Genomic DNA, 22434 nt, shown 5'->3' with positions numbered 1-22434 from the left:
GCAGAACGCGATGAGGGCGGGCCTGGTGGTGGTGGGAGCCGTAGCGTTCGGCTACCTCTCCTTCCAAGTGGGTTTCAAGCCCTACCTCGAGCGTGCACAGGAAGCCTTGGACCGACTCCACCAAGGACACCCCAGCGATGGAGACAATCCGACGTCGCCTCCCGGTGCTTCTTCTGTCGATGTCCCTCGAAATGGCGCTCTGTAACAAGGGAAAACGCTCCCAAATCCCATCATTTGTTTGTTCCTCATTTGCGATATCTTGATGAACTGTGATTTCACTTTGACCAGTCTATTGTCGACGTAACCTTCTATTTATCTGGCAGTAAATCGAAACATTTGCTTTTTTCTGCTGTAATTTCTCATTTTGTTCATAAAAAAAAAGTATCTACTTTATGAATGAATAGCTGAAAATTGCTAAATTTATTATTTTGCAACTTGGGGATTATTTCGAGTCAACGCAAGAATTGGTTAGGGATTACTTGGGGATTTACTTGATGTCATCACATGTGAAGGATGTGAGATACCGATACCATCTCATCTGGGATGACAAGAGAGTTGGAATTAGCATGATTTTTTGTGGGACACAAAATTCCTGATTTCAAAAATAAATGACTGTTTGAGGAATAAATATAGCTGGTAACTTTATTTTGTTTCTTATCAATCCTGCCACTGTATTATTGTTGGCTGAAGTCTTGGTAAGTAGAAGAATGGAATGGACCATCAACCTTTTAAGCTATAGTCTTGACGGGTCAAGGGAAATTATATTGTCATAAGATTGCTGATGCATATTGGCAATGCAAAGGTTTGGATATTATTGTAATATTTTCATTTATTGTGTTACGAGGGAGAAGGGGGGCCAAGAAAGTACACGAATTAGCCAGAGTGAATAGGGGAAGTGTAGTAATAAATGCAGATCATGAAGCTGATTAATGATCATTGTCACTTCTAACATGTCAGAAGAGTAGGGTTAAGGTTTAAACAGAAAAATATTTCAAACATCTTGATATACTGGTTGGCACACGACTACTATCTATATTTATGGCATCTAGGTGAATTATTTAATTTCTAATGAGTAATAGAAGCTGGCAAGTGATATTACTAGAATGGAAGCAAACCTAAACCTGTGAAATGTAATTGCAGGAAATTTTATACACTTTGTGGATGTCATCATATTCATAAATAATTTACCTTGGATCTTTTCAACTTGGCCAGGTCATAGCAATACTTGGCAAATGTCTTGCAGCATGTAAATATTCCAGCAAGAATCCACAATAAAAAACACCAGGTTGCTTTCAATGATAACCTGTAGCATTGGTGCTTTCTGCCTAGACTCTACCACCATCTGATGTGTTCTTGCATTTCATCTCATCATGACCAATCCTGTTCTTTTATTATTTTTCTCAACCACAAACAGGCAATATAGCATGTTACTTTCTATTGCACTTATGAGCTACAATGCAAAGTTGAAAAATGCTAATATGAATAGTTTGGCAATTTGATAGATGTGATTGCCCTATATTTATTTTGGAAGACATATTTAGTGGACTACAGCTGTTTCAGTGGAGAGCAATTTGATAGAAAACACATTCTTTATTTTGAAAAGGTATCTCTATGATGTGATTTTGGTACAGTCCTTTTTATCTTAAAAGTACTTATTCTCTAATATCTATTTGAGGAGTTGCTTTGACATTGGAATATGTAGTTTTGGTTGTGCCAGCCCAGAATACAATAGTAAATTGGTGATCTCAGTTTTGTTTCCTGATTGTGGCCACTACATTATCTTTATAGCTTTAAGTCGTTCTACTGATATGTATTACATGCTTCATGTAAATGCGAATTACCATGCTTAAGCTTTGAGATTTTTGCTAGTTGGTTTGAGACTATTCTACTATGTGAAGACTTCAAACCATAATTCTTTCCAGTAATCATGTTGGAAATATTTGGTGATCTCCTTACTTTCATGAAGCTGAAGGATCGTGAATTTGCTTCAATGATTCTGTGATTTATCATTTATTTGCTTGTGTTCTCATGAATTTTTTTGGTGCTTCCTACAGGTTCACTTGACTTTTTTTAAAGATGCCATTGATGATAAGAGTCTTGAAAAAAATGATCCTGTGAATGATATTTACCCGAGATGTGGATTTGTTTTGTTGTAATGCATGCATCTTCACCTTCTTTTTCCTCTCCTCCTCCTTTCAATCACATTTAGCAGCAGCGGCAACAGTTCAGTCCCAGTGGTAGCAGTAAAGGAGGTTCAGCAGTAGTAGTAGGTGGCATAGGAATCCTGTAAATAAGCATTGACCTTAAAACAGTGTCTTAGCTATCTGCTGAGGATATTTAGAAATAAATACTTCTCTTTTCTTTTCTTTTTCTTCTATTCTGCCTCCAACCAGAGAAGCAGATTTATGAATGACAGTGGGCCAGCAGGATACCACCTTAAGCCTTTATGAAATGGGGAATTATAGAATACTTTCAGGATCTGTGCTGATGGAAGCATCCTTGGCATTGCTTTTAAAGCATCGAATAATGTCTCCTTGTCAAACTTTAGCGAATCTCAAATATTCTGCCATAGCATCAGGCAAGGTATCCATCCATAGTCCCAACTTTTCTCATGTCCAGAAAGTAATTCATAATGGTTTGTTTATGTGAAATGTTTAGTATTGTCTTACTTTGAGCTAAATGGTGAAAAGGATTCATAAAGTTGATCCCAACTAGTTGGAATTCAACCTTGTTTTGGTTGTTATTGTTTTTATGTACATATGTAATATGCATAATTAGATAAACTCCTGTTCTAAATGCATAAAATCTCATATGTGGATACGTCAGTCTTCTTGGTGATGGTAGCAAGAACATGAACTCTTAGCCTGAGCATTTGCATCCAAACTCAAATGAATTATGTGTTAACCACCTATTTGTAGGCCAAGGGCCAAGCTAGCAGGATCTTGTGGATAAGCAACAGTCTGTAGGCAGTTAGTTCCCTTTGCACAATATATACTAATGGATAAGAGAGATTTTTATTTCAAGCACCTCCAATGGAATTTGAAACAACATCGAAGTCTGAAAATTTTGGAACTCATCATTCGATAGCAACATTGTACAAATCATAGAAAACAAAGAACTTCATAACCACTAGACAAATAGAAACATGACACAAGAATTGCTCCCATCTGAACATCAACTGTATATGAATGGATTTTAACGAGGACATGGATTTTTCTGTGCAGGGACAGGAGTTGGTTTGCTGCTACCAAGAAGGCTGCTGCTGCTTTTTGACATCAGAGAAGCACAAGAAGAAGGTATTTTGGGAGCATTCTTTGATATGGTCTTGCTACATGACCCGGGAGCATGATCAGACTTCTGGCTCGCATCCATTCCTGCTGCATAACTCTTGCACGGCTTTATCTTCCTTCTGCATGGAGTCTCCTTCTTTGGCAGATCCTCGATGCTGCTAACCACAGACAGTGATGTGTAGGACTGTGATTTGCCTTGATAGTACTTGGACAGCCCTCTCCTGCAATTTCATCAAAACTTGTTGAGATGAAGCAGAAGGTAAGACTTATTCTTGTGAATGCTGTGTGGTCTGAGCTTTAGTGGCCAGTTCTATGTAACTTTCAGATCCTTGAAACTTATCAGTTTATGGACAGACTCTTTCAGATACTCACTTGATGGGTAGCTGCTCCATGAGTGAAGATAGTTCATATAGAGGTCCATTTGAATTCATCTTTGGTGGCAGCCAGGATGACTCGGCTGATGGTGAGGAAGAAGCTGCTCCTTCTGTGGAGTCATCATTGTCGTCGCTGTCATCAGAGTTACTCGGAAAGGAGTCAGAATTGAATAGCTCTTCATCATAGCTTTGCTTGAGACCTTCACCCATGTACAAACTTAGAGATGGCTTTTTGCTGGTTATGGAAGAACTTCTGAAATGGTTTGAAGGATGTAGACGCTTTCTTTCTGGTTTATTTCTCTCTCTTAACAATGTCATCTGAGTCCAATCACTGGTATACCACAATATATAGCTCAAGGCTTTAATGCTCCCAGGGAAATTCTGTGTGTTTGTGGTTATTCTGAATTGTGACCACAGTACCTTGTTACTATCAAGTATGTGGATGGAATCCATGGCCTTTTTCTAGTTCGTTTCCCTTGTGCAGCTCATTAGGTAAGACTCAAAAACTGGTCAATTTGTGAAGACATCGCCAGGTCACATGATGAGTTTACTTCATTCACCAGGGTTACATTGAGGTGGTGGTTAAGGTGTGGTGCCCCTTTTGCCATTGTCACTCCTGGTTTCAAGGATTCCTCATTATCTCTCTCTTATTTGGGTTGTAATGGATAAGTTCTTTGCCGTAGGATTCATCCATATCCTTTCTTGTATGCCTCTCTCTCTCTCTCTCTCTCTCTCTCTCTCTCTCTCTTTCCCACTTTACCCAGCCTTTGTCCTGCCAATTGCCATGGATTGATGTCAGGCATGATGTCAGGCATCAATTTTCCAAGGACAACTTTAGTGGGCATGTCCCCCTGAGATAAGTCAGCTGTCCAATTTGGCAGTTGATTCTTCATCCATCTTCAACCTTAATTAGTGGAATCAGAGGAAGGTCAGATTGACGGGAGAGGGGGCCCAAAGAGAGCAATTTGTCCCACAGAATAGGTTGTCAACAAGTGTGCGCTGTGGAAGACAAATTCCATGGTCTCCTTCCTCGAGCTACCAGTCTTTTTCCTTGTGCAAACTAACTGGAAGTCACCAAAGCTCAACTCAAGTATGTCAGCCTCTTTTCTTTTGTGTCTACCAGCTAGGGTGGGTTAGTAGGAGTTGGATCCTTGGTTGAAATCGGTCTACCATGTTCACGTCCATAGCGAATGAAATTAAGCTAAGTTTGAGTCCATCCAACGAGCAACCCAAGGTTCACCTCGTGGCATGTATCCGGTGTTAGAAATACGTAGAAGAAAAAGACTCATTTATTTTAAATTTGGATTGATTAAATGTTTTACCTGTTGATTAACAGCTGATTGGACATTTTAATTTTTTTATTTGATGATTGATTTAATTGTATAATCATTTTAGATTTTTTTTCTTTAAGATATATTATATTAAATTTACCATTTTACTATTCGTAGTTGAAAAATATGCACACAAAAAGGATAACTTTGGCCATAACACCATCTCATATTAGGAAGTGATTACATATTCGGGTTATATTTTTAAAATATTTTATTATTATATTTAAATTAATTATTTTTATATTAGTTAATTTTAAATTTTTTAGGTCTAACATATTAATCGATTTGAGATAAATTTATTATCTTATGTGATCCTATGATAAGATATATCAATTTTAATTATAATTATTGGCCAATCAAAAAAATCAATTATGATAAGATTATGTGATTTTAAGTTATATGTGAAGAAATTATAAGTCTTCTCTTATCTCTCTTTAATCCCTATTCTAATTCCATCGCTTAAATTAGTCTTATAAAGGATAGAAAAAATTAGTCTTATCTCTCCTTAATCCCAGAAAAAAATAAAAAGGCAAACATAGTTCTCTTTGCAAATCAACCTTTCAAATATGAATAGTAGTATAAAAATTTTCTAAATAAAATACATAATCATAATATTGGATCTATTTGATTTTAATCTCTAGCATTAAAATTTTTCACATAATAACATAATAATAATTTTATGCTTACAATTACAATTGATATTAAAATCATATTTTAAAATTAAATATCCTAGATCGTAAGAGCATATCATATCTATTTTATATTTAAATCTGTTTGTTGGCACTTTTAAAAGATACATCGGTTAATAATCTTCTAAATAATGGGGCAGATTGTGTCATCAGAAATGGCATCATCTTACATGTTCGCTAAGGAAAACAAATATAGCATGCAGATAAATCCCATCTGAGAGAAACAAAGTTCCACTAAAGGAACATAAAAAAAATGCCCAAGTGAAAAGAAAACACCAAGACATATGTAGCCAATTTCATTTTGACAATCTATTCAGTAATCTGATCATAGATTAACATATAATATACATTTATATTCTATATATTGAAGCCATATGCATAAGATCAAGAATGATTCTCAGAGTAAATGTCAATGAGTTTGTTCCACTGAGTTCTCAACGGTATAAGTCTAGTACATTACCCAGGATAAATAAGAAAACAGCTGCTAAATGAAAGTTTCATCTCTGCATGACAAGATCCATTGGCCTCTTGCACAACTCATCAGCCATGGACCAGAAAATTCAAATTTATGGATCGGCAATGAATCTCGAGTCTCAATGGTACTGGGTACGATTCAGATACCTAGCATGGGTTTAGATAGCACCTTCAAAGCGGAAGGTACACAAGTGGCAACTCACATATATTCTTCATGTGCAACTCAGCCAGCCAAATTATACCATGATTAAAGCAGGAAAGTCAATTAGCTGCAAGGCCCCAGACTCGGGTTGCAAGACCTCGAACCCAAATTGTGATTGTACGGATACAGCAGGAATCATAACAGAACCAAACATCACTCGGATAAATTTACAGGAGGATCTAAGCTGCCAACAAGGATCGCCAGATCAATATCCTTGTCCTCAAATTTTTTGATGAATGGATGAGACTGAAAGTTCAGCAAGAACACATTAATATTTCAGTAATTAGAGTACTATAGAAAAGAAAACACAAAACCACTAACCAGAAGCTCCAATGATGACAACCGCTGTTTAGGATCCTTCTGTATGCTGCAAACGATCAGGGAACTTCATGATTAAATTGTTTTTGTTCAATTCAAAGGGAAAATTTTAGATGTTAGAACAAATTATGAATTTTGAAATTACAATAGGAAGAGAATTAAGCAAAGTAGACAACTTGAGCATACAATTCAACATAAATATCTGGCAAGTATGTAAAACATATTGTCACCGAAAGCCAGAAGTTAAAAAGAAAGCGAAAAAAACCAAAGGAGTTCTTTTCATAAAGTAAAGATCTTGAACCAGGATGCCTTTGCCTACACAGTAATTGGCCACGGCATTTTGGTCTATTCAATTCAAAGTGGGTTATATTGGGAACTGCACAATCTAAACTATGGAACATTCAGATGTTTTGGTAAATGGTAATTAAGGTAATAACTCCAAAGAGCTTTCAATTTATGGGGAAAAAAATTGACATACGTAATAATTGCATAAAATAATTAGTTGAACTTTTAGTTATACCTAGCTCTATCACTTAAATTGCAGTTTTCATGTCTAAAACTCAAATTAACCACCACATGAGAAATAGATCGGTTCAGGCTTTGATCACGATTATTATAAAAAAGAATGAGCCTCACCAGCCTTGTACAGAATGTCAACAGGATAATTCGGGCTGGACCAAGCCTGGATCACTATTTTTCTAAATTAGATCGGTTGTCTGTAAACCGGTCTGAATAGGTCCATCATTGTCCGTAGTTTCACTTAGTCAATGTGTCTCCAATATCTAACAATTATCAAATATAAAAGTTATGTAGTCTCTCCAATTTTTCAATTTATCTACATGCAATTATTTCCAAAGCCAACCTCAGATTAATAGTGTTTGCCCACAAGCAATGCCCTAAACAACTGAAAATCAGTTAAGAGCAGAAGATATTCTGATCTGAAACTCCACAAAATCATACTCTTGTAATACATCTTAACATAAGACAAATTCAGAACAACACAAGTAATTACATACCATGGCAATGTCTGAAAGGGATCCAACAGACTCTAAATCTTGATGTACATAAAATGGAACTGTTCAAAGAGATTCATGGACTTAAATCTAGTGATATTTATGTGACTAAATGGAACAACACAATGAGTTCTTAGCTATCTACAAAGAGGACTTCCTTTCTGTACCACCAAAATGAGAAAACCGTGGAAATTCTCTTTACTGTAAAATACCCATGTTCTCAAAGAGAGTTGTAAACTTTAAGCTCCAGCAAGCAAAGGCTCGAACGACTTAAAGCCTATAGTCTAGCTATTTGATTGTCTCTACCCTCATCTGTGAAAGACATCAGACTATGGACCATGGTAAAAAAGATGATATTAAAAGGAATATCAACGCTTTTGAGGTGCAGTTACACACCCTAGAGATCAATACAGTTCCAAACAAGAAAAATGATAAAATTGAATGAACAAGTTGACTCAGGTTTGATTAGGACATGTAACAAATAATACTATGGTTCCAAACTCTAGGAGAGTCTACAAGGGGTGGAAAAATGCTAAAAGCTCCCGCCAATGCAGGGTTTAAGGGTTTGGCATAACTCAGTCTTGTTCCTACAGAAAAGAAACTGTTTTCAGAACACAAATCTTGGCAACTGGGATCACAAGGAAGCAACTTTACCCAGAAACCAAGGCCTACCCTCTATACTATGAGAGTTCATATATAAATTCTGAATGACTTATTACACATTATATATCAGACATGACTCCAAGTCACGAAAATGGTGATACCATGGATTATTCCTTTACTTGAAAAGTAATATCTGATCTTCACAAGGGAGTGTTGATTTGTGGAGATTATTTCCTCTTTTGTGAGGAAATTACTTTCCCAATTTCGAAGAAGATATTTTCTTGATTCCAAGGAGATTATCTTCCTGATTCTGTAAATATTAGTTTCCTATTTTTTCAAGAGATTAGTTTCCTGATTTTGTATGATTTAGTTTCTTTATTCGTCAAATTTGTAACCCTATAAATTTTCTGATACTCTCTTAATCAAATGAATCAATAGAGTTTCCTTTCTATATGGTATCAGAGCCTATTTGATACAAGGTCAGAAAGATCTTTTTCTTTGGTCGAAACTATTTGGTATCAGAGCCTACTTGGTCTAAAAGGAAAAGGAAAGTTGAGGCACTTAATTGGACCAATACCAAGCAAAGATGACGTGTATTTTGCTGCTTGGCATGAAGAAGATTTGATGAACATGACATGGCTTTGGAACTCAATACAACCAGAGATCAGCAAAACATGCATGTTTCTATCTACATCAAAGGAGATTTGGGAGACAGTGAAGCGAGCATATTCTAAAGTGAAAGATGTTGTGCAGAACTAGAAGATTAAAATCAAGATTCATTCCACAAAGCAAAGTACTTCATCTGTAATTGAGTACTATAATATTATGAAAGGATTGTGGCTTGAACTTGATTATTATCAAAATGTTAAGATGAAGTGTAGTGAAGAGGATGCTATGTTAATAATGATTGTTGAAAGAGAAAGGAACTTTCAATGTTTAGCTAGACTGAACGCGGAATATGCTCAAGGATTTATTCAAGTACTTGGAAATGACCTACCATCTCTAGATGAAGTCTTCTCAATCATCAGGACCGAGGAAGGAAGGAGGAACATAACGTTAGACGGTCCAGCAAGTGAAAGTTCCGCAATTGCTACAATTAAGAGCCATCTGAACACTCATGGTGGTACAACCTCTAAGATTAATCTTGAAAAAGGTGAGCCATCTAAAATGCCAAGCAACAAAGATGGTCTTTGGTATACTTATTGCAAAAAACCAAGGCATACCAAGGAGACACTTTGGACGTTACACGAAAAACCACAATTCTATGGAAAGAATGGTGGGAATTGAATACAACAACCAGATGGACAATGAGGAGGTCAAGCAAACTACACTCAATATGAGGATACCTTAATCCATGGAAGCTCGGTGTCTGTTAACTCTGAGATTGAGGGACTAAATAAAGAGGAGACTGAAATGATTCAAAGTTTCCTCACTTCACTAAACAAACCCGGTGCCTCTTGTTCTCTGGCTCAATCAGTAAGTATCCTATTTCTTATGCTTTAAATGACACTAAAGACTATTGGAATATATCTTAGGTAATTGATTCAGGAGCCACTGACCATATGACCAAGTCATCTTACCACTTTCTATCCCTTAGCCCATGTCCTGGAAATCAAAAAATTAAAGTTGCTAATGGTAGTTTAGCCACTGTGGCAGGCCAAAGCACAATTACACTAACACCCTCCATTTCCTTAAAGTTTGTAATGCATGTGCCTTATCTTTTAGTAAGCAGTTTGTCAATTCATCAAATTACTAGAGATTTAAAATACAACATAACTTTCTTTCCATCCCATTGTATTTTTCAGGATCAAGTTATGGGGAGGACGATTGGTCATGCTACAGAAAAGGAAGGGCTTGTTAGGAACCCTTCAATTTCTGAGTTTTTAAGTCCTAAACTGATGTAATGTTCTATTGAGTTTTCTAGTTCCAGTAAGAGTCGGTTAGGGGTCTTATTTGAGATTTATTATTTTGATTAGAAGTCCAAGTCTTAATGGATTCAGGAGTGGAACTGTATAAAATATGGATGTATCTGCTTCTTTTCTATATCAAGAAAATAACATTTCAGCCTTTGGCAAACCCTAGGAGGTCGATCCCTTTCTTCCTCTTCTATGATAAAACCCTAGGAATCTTATCATCTGATATCAGAGCAGGGATCCTCGACATTCCCGTTGTAACTCCCCACATCTCATCTCCCGTCGTAGCCGCCCTCAACTAGTGCCCACTGCTCTTCCCTGTTCCTCTCCTTCAGCACCAACTCCGTTGCCATCTCTCTCCTCAATCGCGCCTTCGTCAAAGACGACGCTGTCAGCATCTCCTTCCAGCCGCTGATCTACAATCCCCATGCTGATCGTCGATCTCCACCGGCTCGACGTTCCGCCGTAACCCCCGAACACGCCACTGCCGAGCGATAGGTGCGACTTCCCAACACTCTCGCACAGAAGGCTAGGGTTCTCGCAGGGACCCTCGACGCTCCCGCAACCTTCTTCTTCCCCGATAGCCAGCGGACCACCCTCGTCGCCCCCAGGCCAGGATCGCCAGCGCCCGTCACAGCCTTGTGGTCACCAGCGTCCCGTCTCGCCACAGCCGCGCGATTGCCTCCCAGCGACCGCGGCGAGCCCTTGGCGACGCCGCTCCCAGTCGTGCCACCATCGCAGCCTCCTAGCCTCTTGGCGTCCAAGGCTTCATCGGCATCCTTGCAGCCACCCTTCACACCCACAACGCTACTACCGACCAACGTCACAACAGCTGCACTGAATAGTGCTGATGCCCTTAACCCGACACCAGAAACAAGAGTTGAGAATTGCAAATCTGCATTCCTATACAATAGCTATCAACAATTCAATGAAAGCCCAACTAGAAGCCTTGGAAGCCAGAATTTAGAATCAATTGCAAGAAACTCTTAACGATTTCAAAAGGACACTATTGAAAAACTTCAGCAAGTTTCAACAAGATAAAAGCTCAAGTCCGGCATTGAATCCATCTGGAGACACAGGAAAAAGGCACCAAGTACATGACACAAGCTACCCAAGCATGAAGTTGGAATTTCCAAGATGGGAAGATGAGGATCCAACCAGTTGGATTTCTAGGGCAGAAAATTTTTTCTGTTTTTACAGAACTCCAGAAGAATCTAAGGTGGAAATAACTTCGATCCAACTAGATGGAGATACAATCCAATGGTATGATTGGTACGAAACCTATCACGGGGTCCCCTCGTGGGAGCAATTCAAGAGAGGACTTCTTGTTTGCTTTGGACCATCTGAATACGAGAATGTTGATGGGCAATTCGCCAAAATTCGTCAAACTTCTATAATGTTAGAATATCATAGCAGATTTAAACGACTGTCAAATCAAGCCAGAGACTAATCCAAACGACATCTGGTGGGTACATTTATCGAAGGACTTAATCCAGATATCCAGTGTGAAATCAAGACTCGCTAACCTCACACTATAACAGTTGCGGTCTCATTTGCATGTTTGCTTGAGGAAAAATTCAGCATGAAGAATCGTCGAAATAGAAGTGACAACATATAGTTGATCAACAAGCCTCCCACCCCATCTATTCCCAATCGAAACCCTAACACTCGAAGACTAACCCGAGAAGAATTCAAGGAAAGATCAGCGAAGGGTTTGTGCTGGCATTGTGATGAAAAGTGGAGAAAGGAGCACCGATGCAAACAAGTGAAGCTTCTGATGATTGAACCGATCGAGGAGGAACCAGAAGCTGATAATGTGGACTCCGACCATAAAGTTATGGATATTGATGATGATGTTATACCTATCGCATACAGTGCATGCATTGACCGATTACTCTAACCTGCAAACTATGAAAGTTAGAGGAACTTTGAAACATCATCCTGTTACTATTTTGATTGATACTGATAGCACTAACAATTTTATAGACAGTAAGCTTGCTGCTTGATTGGCCTACCACATTGAAGGTTGTAACAAATTTAAAAGTAAAGGTCGCTGATGGACGGAATCTAACTTGTAATAGCAAATGTTCGAAGATAAAACTGATTATGTAGGGCCAAGAATTACTTGTGGATTTTTTTTTGCTATCCTTGGAAAATTTCAAAGTGGTGTTTGGAATTGAATGGCTATCAACCCTAGGTGGTGTTTCCTAGAATTTTTCTAAACTAATCATGAAGTTTTTTATTAACGGAAAGCAAGTGATCCTAAAGGGAAGACGTAGAAGTAAGGTCACAACTGTCACTATCCATTGGATGGAGAGGGTTCTTCGGAAGGCTGCAATGACTACTACACCAGAAGGTTGGCCCATTGCTTACACTATCACGAAGTGGAGACCCTACTTAATTGATCAACGGGTTATGATGCGCCGCAGATATCCTGTGACTGAAGTATTGGTGTAATGGGCCAACTTCCTAATTGAAGATGCTACTTAGGAGTCCTACAATGCCCTGAAAGAGAAGTTCCCAGAGCTCGATGCTGCACAACCTTGAGGATAAGGCTACTTTGAACGGGTGAGGAATGTTAGGAACCCTTAAATTTTTTTATTTTTTGAGTCCTAAACTGATGTAATAATCTCTTGATTTTTCTAGTTCTAGTAGGAGTCGGCTATGGGTCTTATTTGAGATTTATTATTTTGATTAAGAGTCCAAGTCTTAATAGACTCAAGAGTGGAACTCTATAAATAGGAATGCATCTACTACTTTTCTTCATCAAGAAAATAACATTTCAGCCTTTGGTAAACCCTAGGAGGTCGATCCCCCCGAAGTGATCTTATTCCTTTCTTCCTCTTCTTCTTCTATTATAAAACCCTAGGGGTCTTATCAGGGCTCTACTATCTTAAATCATGCAATAGTAATAACAACAACTATTTGCCATCATCCTATCTTTCAAAAAAAATTCATTTAATAAGTTCAATTTGGCTTCAACATATGCGTCTTGGACATCTATCTTTTTTCTTATTGATAAACATTTTTCTTTCGTTATTTCAAAGCTTGAATCTTGATGAATTTTATTGCAATGTTTGTCAATTGGCTAAACATAACAAGAAATGATCCCATCCATTTTCATTTATTTATACTGATGTTTGGGTCCCTTACGGATTCCAAATATTACTGGAGCTCATTGGTTTGTTTCTTGTATTGATGATTATTCTTGAGTGACATGCCTTTATCTCTTAAAAAATAAATCTAATATTGGTTCCATCTTCATTACATTTCATAAAATGTTTTATGAACGAGCGAATATTTTAACCATGCTTTGTCCTCTTATCTAAGAAAACAATCCATCAATCATCATGTATAGATACTTCACAATAAAATGGTGTTGCTGAAAGAAAGAATCATCATCTTCTTGAGGTAACACATGCATTATTGTTTCAAAAAAGGATGCCTAAGATGTATTCGGGAGAAGCGGTTTTAACTGCTACTCTGTGATTTCAAAAAGTGCTTGGGCGCTCGCTTAGGCGCTCAGGCGAGGCAAGGCGAGGCAAGGCGAGGCCCGAGCACCTCGTTTACTATCCAAGCGACGCGCTTCAAAGAGGCGCCACCTGGGCGCTCGCCCAAGCCCAGACGTCAGGTGCTTCGGGAGAGCGCCCGGGTTAAATCAGACGATCGAACCAGCATGTTAGGTTTGGTTCAGTCACATTTGGGTTAGTTGGTTCAATCAAACCAACTAAAACACCGATATCAACCTCTCTCTGCTGTCCCTCGTGACTTCCCCAACCCTAACCCGACTCCTGCCGCCGACATTTTCTTTCTGTTGCCGCTGCCTCTCTCCGCTACCGCTACTGCTGTCGCTACTCTCCGCTGTTGCTGCTCTCCGCTTTGCCTCTCTCCGTTGTCGCTGTCGCTACCACTGTCACCACTTGCTGTTGCCACTGTTGTTGCTCACCGATGCCGCTGCTCTCAATCAGCAGACACCACTGTTGACCTTTCTGATCTTGATCTTCCTACATCAGACACTACTGATCATTCCATAGTTCCAACAACTATATCAAAATCTAATACCATGAATGAGAATGAGATAAATGATGTTATCAATGCATTAGCACTGCAGGTTTATTCAAGAAGAGGGTCTAATCCTAAACCCAAGCGTGACCAAGGATTCAAGCCTATAACAGGTACTAAATCTAGTTCTAGTCCTGCTTCTCTATCTTTATCCACTGCAGAGCCCATAGAACCCAAACAAAATAAACAGTCATCGGAGTTTAAAGACCTAAATCTACCTATTGCCATAAGGAAGGGAACAAGAAAATGCACCCAACATCCTATCTCCAATTATATCTTATTTGATAAATTGTCTCCAGCACATAGAGTTTCCTTACACATCTATGCCCACTTGAAATTCCAGAAGCGACTCAAGAGGCATTTAGAGATGAAAATTAGAGAAAAGCTATGATGGAAGATGACTGCATTGAAAAAAATAAAACATGGGAAATCATTGAACTTCCTAAAGGAAAGAAACCGGTTGGATATAAGTGGATATTCACTGTAAGATATAAAGTTGATGGTACTTTGGAAAGGTATGAGGCTAGTCTTGTTACCAAAGGCTATACCCAAACATACCGGATAGATAATTAAAAAACCTTTGCTCCAGTTGCAAAAATGAATGTCATATGTATATTACTATCTTTAGCAGCTAATCTTGATTGGCCTATGCAGCATTTTGATGTTAAAAATGCTTTCTTACATGGTGATCTCGAGGAACAAGTCTATATGGATACACCTCCATGATTTTATGAAGGATTTATAAATAATAGTGTCTGCAATAGGAGATTTCAATGACTTATTGGGAAGCACATCTATTTATCTCATATAAGACCTGATATTACCTATGTAGTTTGTATAATAAGTCAATTCATGCATTCTCCTAAAGAGGTTCATTTGGAGGTTGTTCATAAAATTCTTGTAGTCCACTCCAGGAAAAGGCATCTTATTTAAAAGAAATGGGAAGTCGAGTGTAGAAGCCTTCATCAATGCAGCTTGGGCTGGAGCAGTAGTTGATCAAAGTTCAACATCTGGCTATCTTACCATCTTAGGAGGAAACTTGGTGACATGGAGATGCAAGAAGCAGCCAGTAGTTGCTCAATCTAGTGCAGAGGCAGAATTCAGATCCATGGCACATGGTATTTGTGAGTTATTGAGTTCAAAATAATCCTTGATGGTTTCGAAGTAAGATGGGAAGGAAATATGAAATTATATTGTGATAATAAGTCAACTATCAGCATTGCATATAATCCAATTCAACATGAATGAACAAAACATATTGAAGTGGATCAACATTTTATTAAAGAAAAGTTAGATAACAGATTGATCTATATTTCCTATGTATCCACAAATAGACAACTTGCTGATATCCTGACTAAAGGCCTTCTAAGTTGTTCATTTCAAGATATTACTAGCAACCTGAGAATGAAAATTATTGACTCGCCAGCTTGAGGGGGAGTGTTCATTTGTGAAGATTTTGATTTGTGGAGAATATTTCCTCTTTTGTGAGGAAATTACTTTCCCAATTTTGAAGAAGATATTTCTTGATTCCAAGGAGATTATCTTATTCTGTAAATATTAGTTTCCAATTTTTTCAGGAGATTAGTTTCCTGATTTTGCAAGATTAAGTTTCTTTATTTGTCAAATTTGTAACCCTACAAATTCTTTAATACTCTCTTAATCAAATGAATCCATAGAGTATTCCTTTCTACATATAGGCTAAAAAGAATGATAAGTATGCTGAAGAAATCAGCCTATAATTCAAGATGATGATCGCTATTCAATAATTTGCTGAAGTTCATGGTCCAACAGTCGGGAGAAACAGTATGGACCAAAATAATACTATTATCATGAGCGACATCAGTTGGAGCTGAAACGATCAAAGATCATGGAGAGATGGTAAATGGACAACCAGATGAGCAACTGAAACCAACAGTAGATCATTATATGAGCAATATGCTTGATCACCACCCTTAGCTTGTAATGTTGTTTAAAGAAAGGTAACATTTCCTTGGATCTCTTGAAGCCTATAAAAAAAAATATATCACAGGAACATCGATCGTTGTCAATGCCAAAAGAAAGCAAATTGATCAAAGATCAGATTGATTTTTGTCTATTTATCACCTCATAATATGCATAAGAACAGAATTCAAAAGATAAGGTATATTAGAAATTTAGTTAATTTTTCAGTAGGCAGACAGCAGATAAATTAACCTGCCTGGTGCATGTAAAATGAACTTGTTTGAGACTCACTACTTAAAACCATTACCTATGTGGTTTCAGAGTGCTTTAATCATGAACAACGATATAACAGGGTTATTTTCATTTTCATCTTATTATGCAGAATAACTGACAACAATAAGACATTCAGAAACAAATAAGAAAGAATATTCAAATAAGAGCTATCAGCATTTGTAAAAGGAAAGTCAATGGTTAAAGTTAAACAAACAGAGACGAACAAAGCCAACGAAAATAAGAAAGTGAAGCACAAAGGCATTAAGTTTCATATGACAACAACATATCTAGGAAGAGAAAATGACTTTTTCATAAGAAGAATAAATGTATCCTGTGCTACCTTACACATAAAAAGAGAGAGCACACACACCTATTTGACTAAGATATATTACAGAAAATACCAAAAAATTCCACAAGAGTGTTTAGGGCACACCTAGCTGATATGAATGAACAGAACTCTGGGGAGAATTGATCTGGTGGAGCAAAAGGTGGTGGTTGATCCACAATAGCCTCTAGAAGTTCATAAAAGCTCAAACTTTCTTCCTGTTCTGTTGATGTATAAGGAAAATGGCCAATTGCACACTCGAGTATTACCAAGCCCAAACTCCAAATATCACTTTTATAGTCATATGAACTTCCACTGATTCGTTCAGGCTAGGAATGCAAACAAATTATCAATTTACTTGGTGCCTCAAGGTTCAGAATGTATCAAACACATCTAGAAAGATTCTAGAAAAGTAAAATAGCCAAATGCATGGTGATCACATATATAAGGATAGAAGTTCAACATACCGCCATATAATTATAGGTGCCAACAAACGTATCTCGCTGGCCCATGGAGCTGGCAAGCACCGCACTTACTCCAAAATCAGTTATCTTTACTTCGCCTTTGTGATTTACCAACAAGTTTGATGGCTTTATATCTCTATGAATTACATGCCTTTCATGGTGTAGATATACTAAACCCTTCAGAACCTAAACATGCATAAAAACAATGTCATTGATGAATGTCCAACAAGGCCTTACCTACATTTGATAATCCAAATTGATGATCTAGTAGTTATTCATGCCTGCATGCAGACAACTGCTAGATATGGCTCAAGAATTGTTTTGACTTGCTTTATAATATCTGCAAGTGATCCACGATCCATGTACTCAAGCACCAGAGAAATAACACCATTGTGGTAGAAAGAATGGTAACAAACAACAACGTGTGAGCACTGTGAGGCTTTATTTATTTTAAGTTCTTGCACAATTTGTTTACGAACTGTCTCCTGAATACACATCTGAATTCCCTGTAAAAAAAACAATTGTTGTCCTTCTCTCAGCTTCTACAGATGTCAACTCAACAAGGAAAAAATATACAAAGCCTTAGTTAGATACTGAATTTCTGAGCAAGAAGAATTGAGGCAAATAGCAGATAGCAAATTCCATGATCCTAATAGTGGTAAACGGATATCTCTAACTAAAAGTAAAAGATTATCTGTATAAGAGAGATGTAACATATAAGGCTGTTGCTAAAGTATTTGGCTATGAATTTTGACAGAAAGGATAGAACAAAAACAGCAAGTTGCAATGGAACATAAACTAAGCAGATGCAAATGGTGTCTGTGTTAAATTAACATAAAATTGTATGTTATTGCTCCTCAGTACATAAAAATAAGTTCCAGAATACATAATATCAAAGTCATCAAGATTTTTGGACAAAATAAAAGATGATTGTAACTTGTAAGGGGAAAAGACAATAGAAAGAAGAGCAACTGAACCAAATCTTAACATCCCCTTTATCACCACTAATCTTTGCCACTTTATGTTGTCAAGTGAAACAAAATTCAAAAACATAAAATAACAAGTCACAATGCCTCAAGCCCTCAACTATTTGGGAATGTCTCATAGAAAATTTTCATCATTGAGCTTTGTTTAAGGCAATATCACTAGAAAGTTTTTTTTTTTTTTAAGTGAAATCTCCTTTTACTATTTCAAATCATACCATTAATCTAAATAGCCTTCATCTTGTTTGATTGAATCCTCTATAATTCTCCATTGATTATGTTCATATCGTATTAAATATTCTTCCTTACTTTATCCTTTGTGAAAACCACATTTATTGTTAAATGTAAAAAAATTTATTCCGATTTTAATAACCCCAAATATTGACCTAAGTATCCTCATCTTAGCAAAGCTGACTTTATGTACATGTTCTTTTTTCTATTTGCCCAGCATTCCAGACCATAGAGCATGCTAGCCTTACACAGTTCTACAAAAACATCTTTCGATCTTGTAGGCAACAATGATCACACATTTCTCATGATGCCCCTCTTCAGTTTATGAATGATGTCTTTCTATCCTACTGAATAAAAGTAACTATTCTTCACTTGTCATCTTAACTATTCTTCTCCTAGCATGAAGTCACAATTCAGATCTTAGTTCTACTTACTCTAAAAGTCCTTAGTTTCAAAAATGTCTCCATAACTCAAGCTTATAATTTATCCCTACTGAACTCCCAACAATCAGTATAACTGACTAGTAAATTCATTGGTCGTCAAAATGAAAAGAAATGGACCCTTAGCATGAATCTACAGTTGTAGGAAACCCATTAGAGGCTCCGACAATTCTTGCACAAGTGACACCTCAATCACACTCGTATCACATATCAATATAACTTTCAAAAAGAATATGTAGAAAATAGAAATTTCATCTAAGCCTTCTTAAATAAACATATCAAACATAACCTTGCTTCACTTATATCAACAAAAGAATTCTCATTTAATTGGTTGATTGGGTCGTTTGAGCAATTGGGATGATCAATTTGACATAGAACAAGAATCTCCATTTCCACCCTTTATAGGCTATTTTCCATTTTTAATAGAATTTAGAGAGTTAAGTTGTGCCTACATGAGCTTAAACTGCAACTATAACAATTCTGGTTTTCCAAATACCAAATTGCCTTTTTAAGCATTACCAATTCATCATGTCTCATAAATTAGTTTTATTTAGAAACTATCTAGAATCTTAGAAGAACTGATATTGAGTTAAAATTTTGCATATCTTTCATAAAGCCAGATTGATTTAAGTTTTTCTTTATGACTAATGTTATTGATGGGAAAAAGTTGGACGATGATGATGCAGATCTATTAAAAATAAACTACCACTACCAACTACGTACCTTTAGGGCATAAAATGTTCCATGCCACTTGTGCCGCACAAGTTGAACAATACCTCCACTTCCCTTTCCAATAACTTTAATGACCTCAAGGTCTTCCCTCGAGAACTCCAGGTCTTCAGAATCTGGTGGCTGCACATTGTCATGTACAACTTACTCAAAACAAAAATAAAAAATTCATACAAGTACAGAAAGTGGATGAGTATGAAACAGATAACTATTGTTGTAATATAACATTAACAAAACTCTACAGTAAAATAAACAGATAATATTTGACTGTTTATAGAGAACCACAGTATGCTTCTTTGCTGCTTTCCTATATATGGTGCCTGTAGACACCAACTATTTTTGGTTCAAAGTTAGCAACAGTTCAAAAGTAGCATATACAATAACCACATAAGACTATTATAATCTTAACTTCTATCTTGTGCTTATTCTTTGATAAATTCCCGAAGTGATTTATGCAGCCAAATTACATATTACCCTGTACTTGGACCCTGCTAGTATCGTGGTTTTTATACTTAAAAAATTTATATTGGGATCTCTATAGTTCTAACAAATGATATGGCCCATCGGCATTATTGGATACGGCTGAAATAAATTCAGACCCGCCCACTTCTCCAAAATTTATATTGGGATCTCTATAGTTCTTACACTTCAGGGTTCTAAAAGTGAAATAAATAACCTCATTTGCACTAATATCGTCTGTTGCATTGATAGAAAACATAACACGTGATATCACATGCTAGATCAATACGAAAGTGATGGACAAAAAAGATAATTTCAACATCCCTTCCGTTTCCAGCACGTTAGATGTTGAAATTATATTTTTGTCGATAAAATCACGAAAAGGATATTGAAATTATTTTTTTGTCCATCACTTTCGCACTGATTTAGCATGTGGTGTCATGTGTTGTATTTTCCATCAATGCAGCTGACGGCGTTAGGACAAATGGGATTATTCATTTTATTTTCAAAACTATAAGGATCCCAATATAATTTTTTTAAGTACAAGGACCGCTATGCTAATAAGGTCCGAGTACAACGGTCGTCTATAATTAGCCTGATTTATGCCCTATCTGATCTTATTAATAGTCCAAGAAATTTCTAAAGACAGCATTCTTCCTGTTTCCTAGTTTTAAAAAAAATATTAAGTAATAACTAAAACCACACTTTTTTTTCTCTTGGAATCTTTTATGAATTCATACAGAAACCATATTTCTTCTCCAGAAGAGATGCATCCAGATGTATCTTGCACAAGCTCAACTTGTATAAGCAACGAAAACAACCTAGAATTCAAGCTTACCCGACTAGATTGAGTTTCTTCGGAGATCAACCGGAGCCCTCTCTGATTCAGCCGCAGATCGCCATCTGTGAAGGTGCCACTCGCGGTCCTGCAATTCCCCAAAACCCCCACTTCTCTCACATTCAACCAACAAACACAATATAGAAATGGCGGAACCTCACAATTAAAACAATCAGCAAATCCCCACAAAAAAAAAGAAGAAGAAGAAGAAGAAGAAGAATCCTAGCAGTCGAATCACGAATCACCACCGAGAAACGACTCAAAAATAGTGAGAAACACCACGTCATAATCTCCAACAATTGAAACAATAGAAATAGCAGAACAAAGATCTTACAGGAACTTGTCGACCGGGGCTTCCTGCACCGTAACGTCGAGCTTGAGCTGCCTCAATTGCTTCTTGCCCTTCATGATCTAGGGTTCTCGACTCCGAAGCTACTAGGGTTTCTTGGGGTCTGATCTCTCAAGCCACCACAAAACGGGAGGAGGGAGGCGGGCGGAGCGAATGGATGAGAAAAGTGATCGAAGAGGCAACCTATAAAAATCGCTGCGAAGAAAAGGTGAAAAGTAGCAGCGGAAGCAGCAGCGACTTCCCTATTTTGTTTCGTCGATTTAATATTTGTTTGGGGATTGCTAAAGGCGACCGCGGCTGACTGACCAGATAATTATTAAAATGCACTCAAAACCACGGAAACGGCCAACCAAACGGTAAAATAATTACTAATAACAATAATTAGCAATCCTTTTCGCGAGAGTTCTACTGCACGTTGCGAGTGGTGCCACGACCGCGGAAGAAGAGAGAGAGAAACGATCCAAGGAGACTTTTCCTGGAGTGAGATTGGATCATATGTGGCCCCGCAAAGGGTCAGTCGTCCTCGGCCATTCATAAGACGGTGACGGGAAACGGGTAAAAACAGCGACAAATGATATGCCGATGGGCCGTCAGGAATTCCGGAGTTGATCCTGGGTTTCGCTGGAAGACGTCGGCGGCAAGTTTAGCACCGCCGTTGGAAGAAGAGGAGGGTGCCGGAGGGCTAGGAGCGGTTGTAAGGCAACAGGAAAGCGGTGAGGGAGGCACTGTTGATCTTGGCAGGAAGAAGATTCGGTGATGCACAGATCTGGAACTCACAGATCTGAAGAAAGCTTTTCTTGTCACGATGGCAGTGAGGGGAGTGGCAGTGATGAGTCGCTGGGGAGAACTTGCAGATCGGTGATGGTAGCGATGATGCACAGATCTGGAAGGAAGAATATTGCAGATCTGTGCTGACGTTCTGCGACAGGGAGAGGAGAGCGATCGTGCGACTTGTCGTCCGAGCGAATAGGGAGAGGAGCCACCGGGTAGATCAGCGAGGAAAAGGAATCGCTCTTGCCGGGCAGCAACAAAGAGGAAGGGCAATCGCCGGGGCAGATCAACGAAGAAGAGGAAACGTTGCCGTCGGTCGCGGGGCCAGGGGCAGATCAGCGACTTCCGGTTGTTCGGCCCAT

At 37.8% G+C, this 22434-nt stretch overlaps 2 protein-coding genes and 1 long non-coding RNA gene across 3 annotated transcripts; 1 reads left to right on the top strand and 2 right to left on the bottom strand.

Moving 5' to 3' along the window:
* The first annotated feature begins 204 nt into the window (after positions 1-204).
* On the top strand, positions 205-4129 carry LOC108953748 (uncharacterized). Its single transcript, XR_001979649.2, has 3 exons — positions 205-2583; positions 3225-3549; positions 3645-4129. It is a non-coding gene; the product is annotated as an uncharacterized LOC108953748 (long non-coding RNA).
* LOC135648442 (protein OXIDATIVE STRESS 3-like) lies at positions 2993-3874 on the bottom strand. The gene is made up of 2 exons (XM_065166140.1): positions 3663-3874; positions 2993-3511 (listed from the first exon to the last, which is right to left on the bottom strand). The coding sequence occupies exons 1-2, from the start codon at positions 3872-3874 to the stop codon at positions 3196-3198; spliced, it is 528 nt and encodes a 175-aa protein (XP_065022212.1). The 3' UTR covers positions 2993-3195.
* Positions 4130-6087: 1958 nt separating the features above from the next.
* On the bottom strand, positions 6088-22434 carry LOC135649474 (mitogen-activated protein kinase kinase 1-like). Its single transcript, XM_065167859.1, has 8 exons — positions 21287-22434; positions 20953-21040; positions 19650-19778; positions 17554-17778; positions 17276-17458; positions 16917-17137; positions 6682-6727; positions 6088-6606 (listed from the first exon to the last, which is right to left on the bottom strand). Exons 1-8 carry the CDS (start codon positions 21358-21360, stop codon positions 6514-6516), a joined length of 1059 nt encoding a protein of 352 aa, XP_065023931.1. The 5' UTR covers positions 21361-22434; the 3' UTR covers positions 6088-6513.

Source organism: Musa acuminata, chromosome BXJ3-9 (genome assembly GCF_036884655.1).
Source record: "Musa acuminata AAA Group cultivar baxijiao chromosome BXJ3-9, Cavendish_Baxijiao_AAA, whole genome shotgun sequence".
NCBI classification, from domain to species: domain Eukaryota; kingdom Viridiplantae; phylum Streptophyta; class Magnoliopsida; order Zingiberales; family Musaceae; genus Musa; species Musa acuminata.
This window is presented reverse-complemented; position numbering and strand designations above follow the sequence as displayed.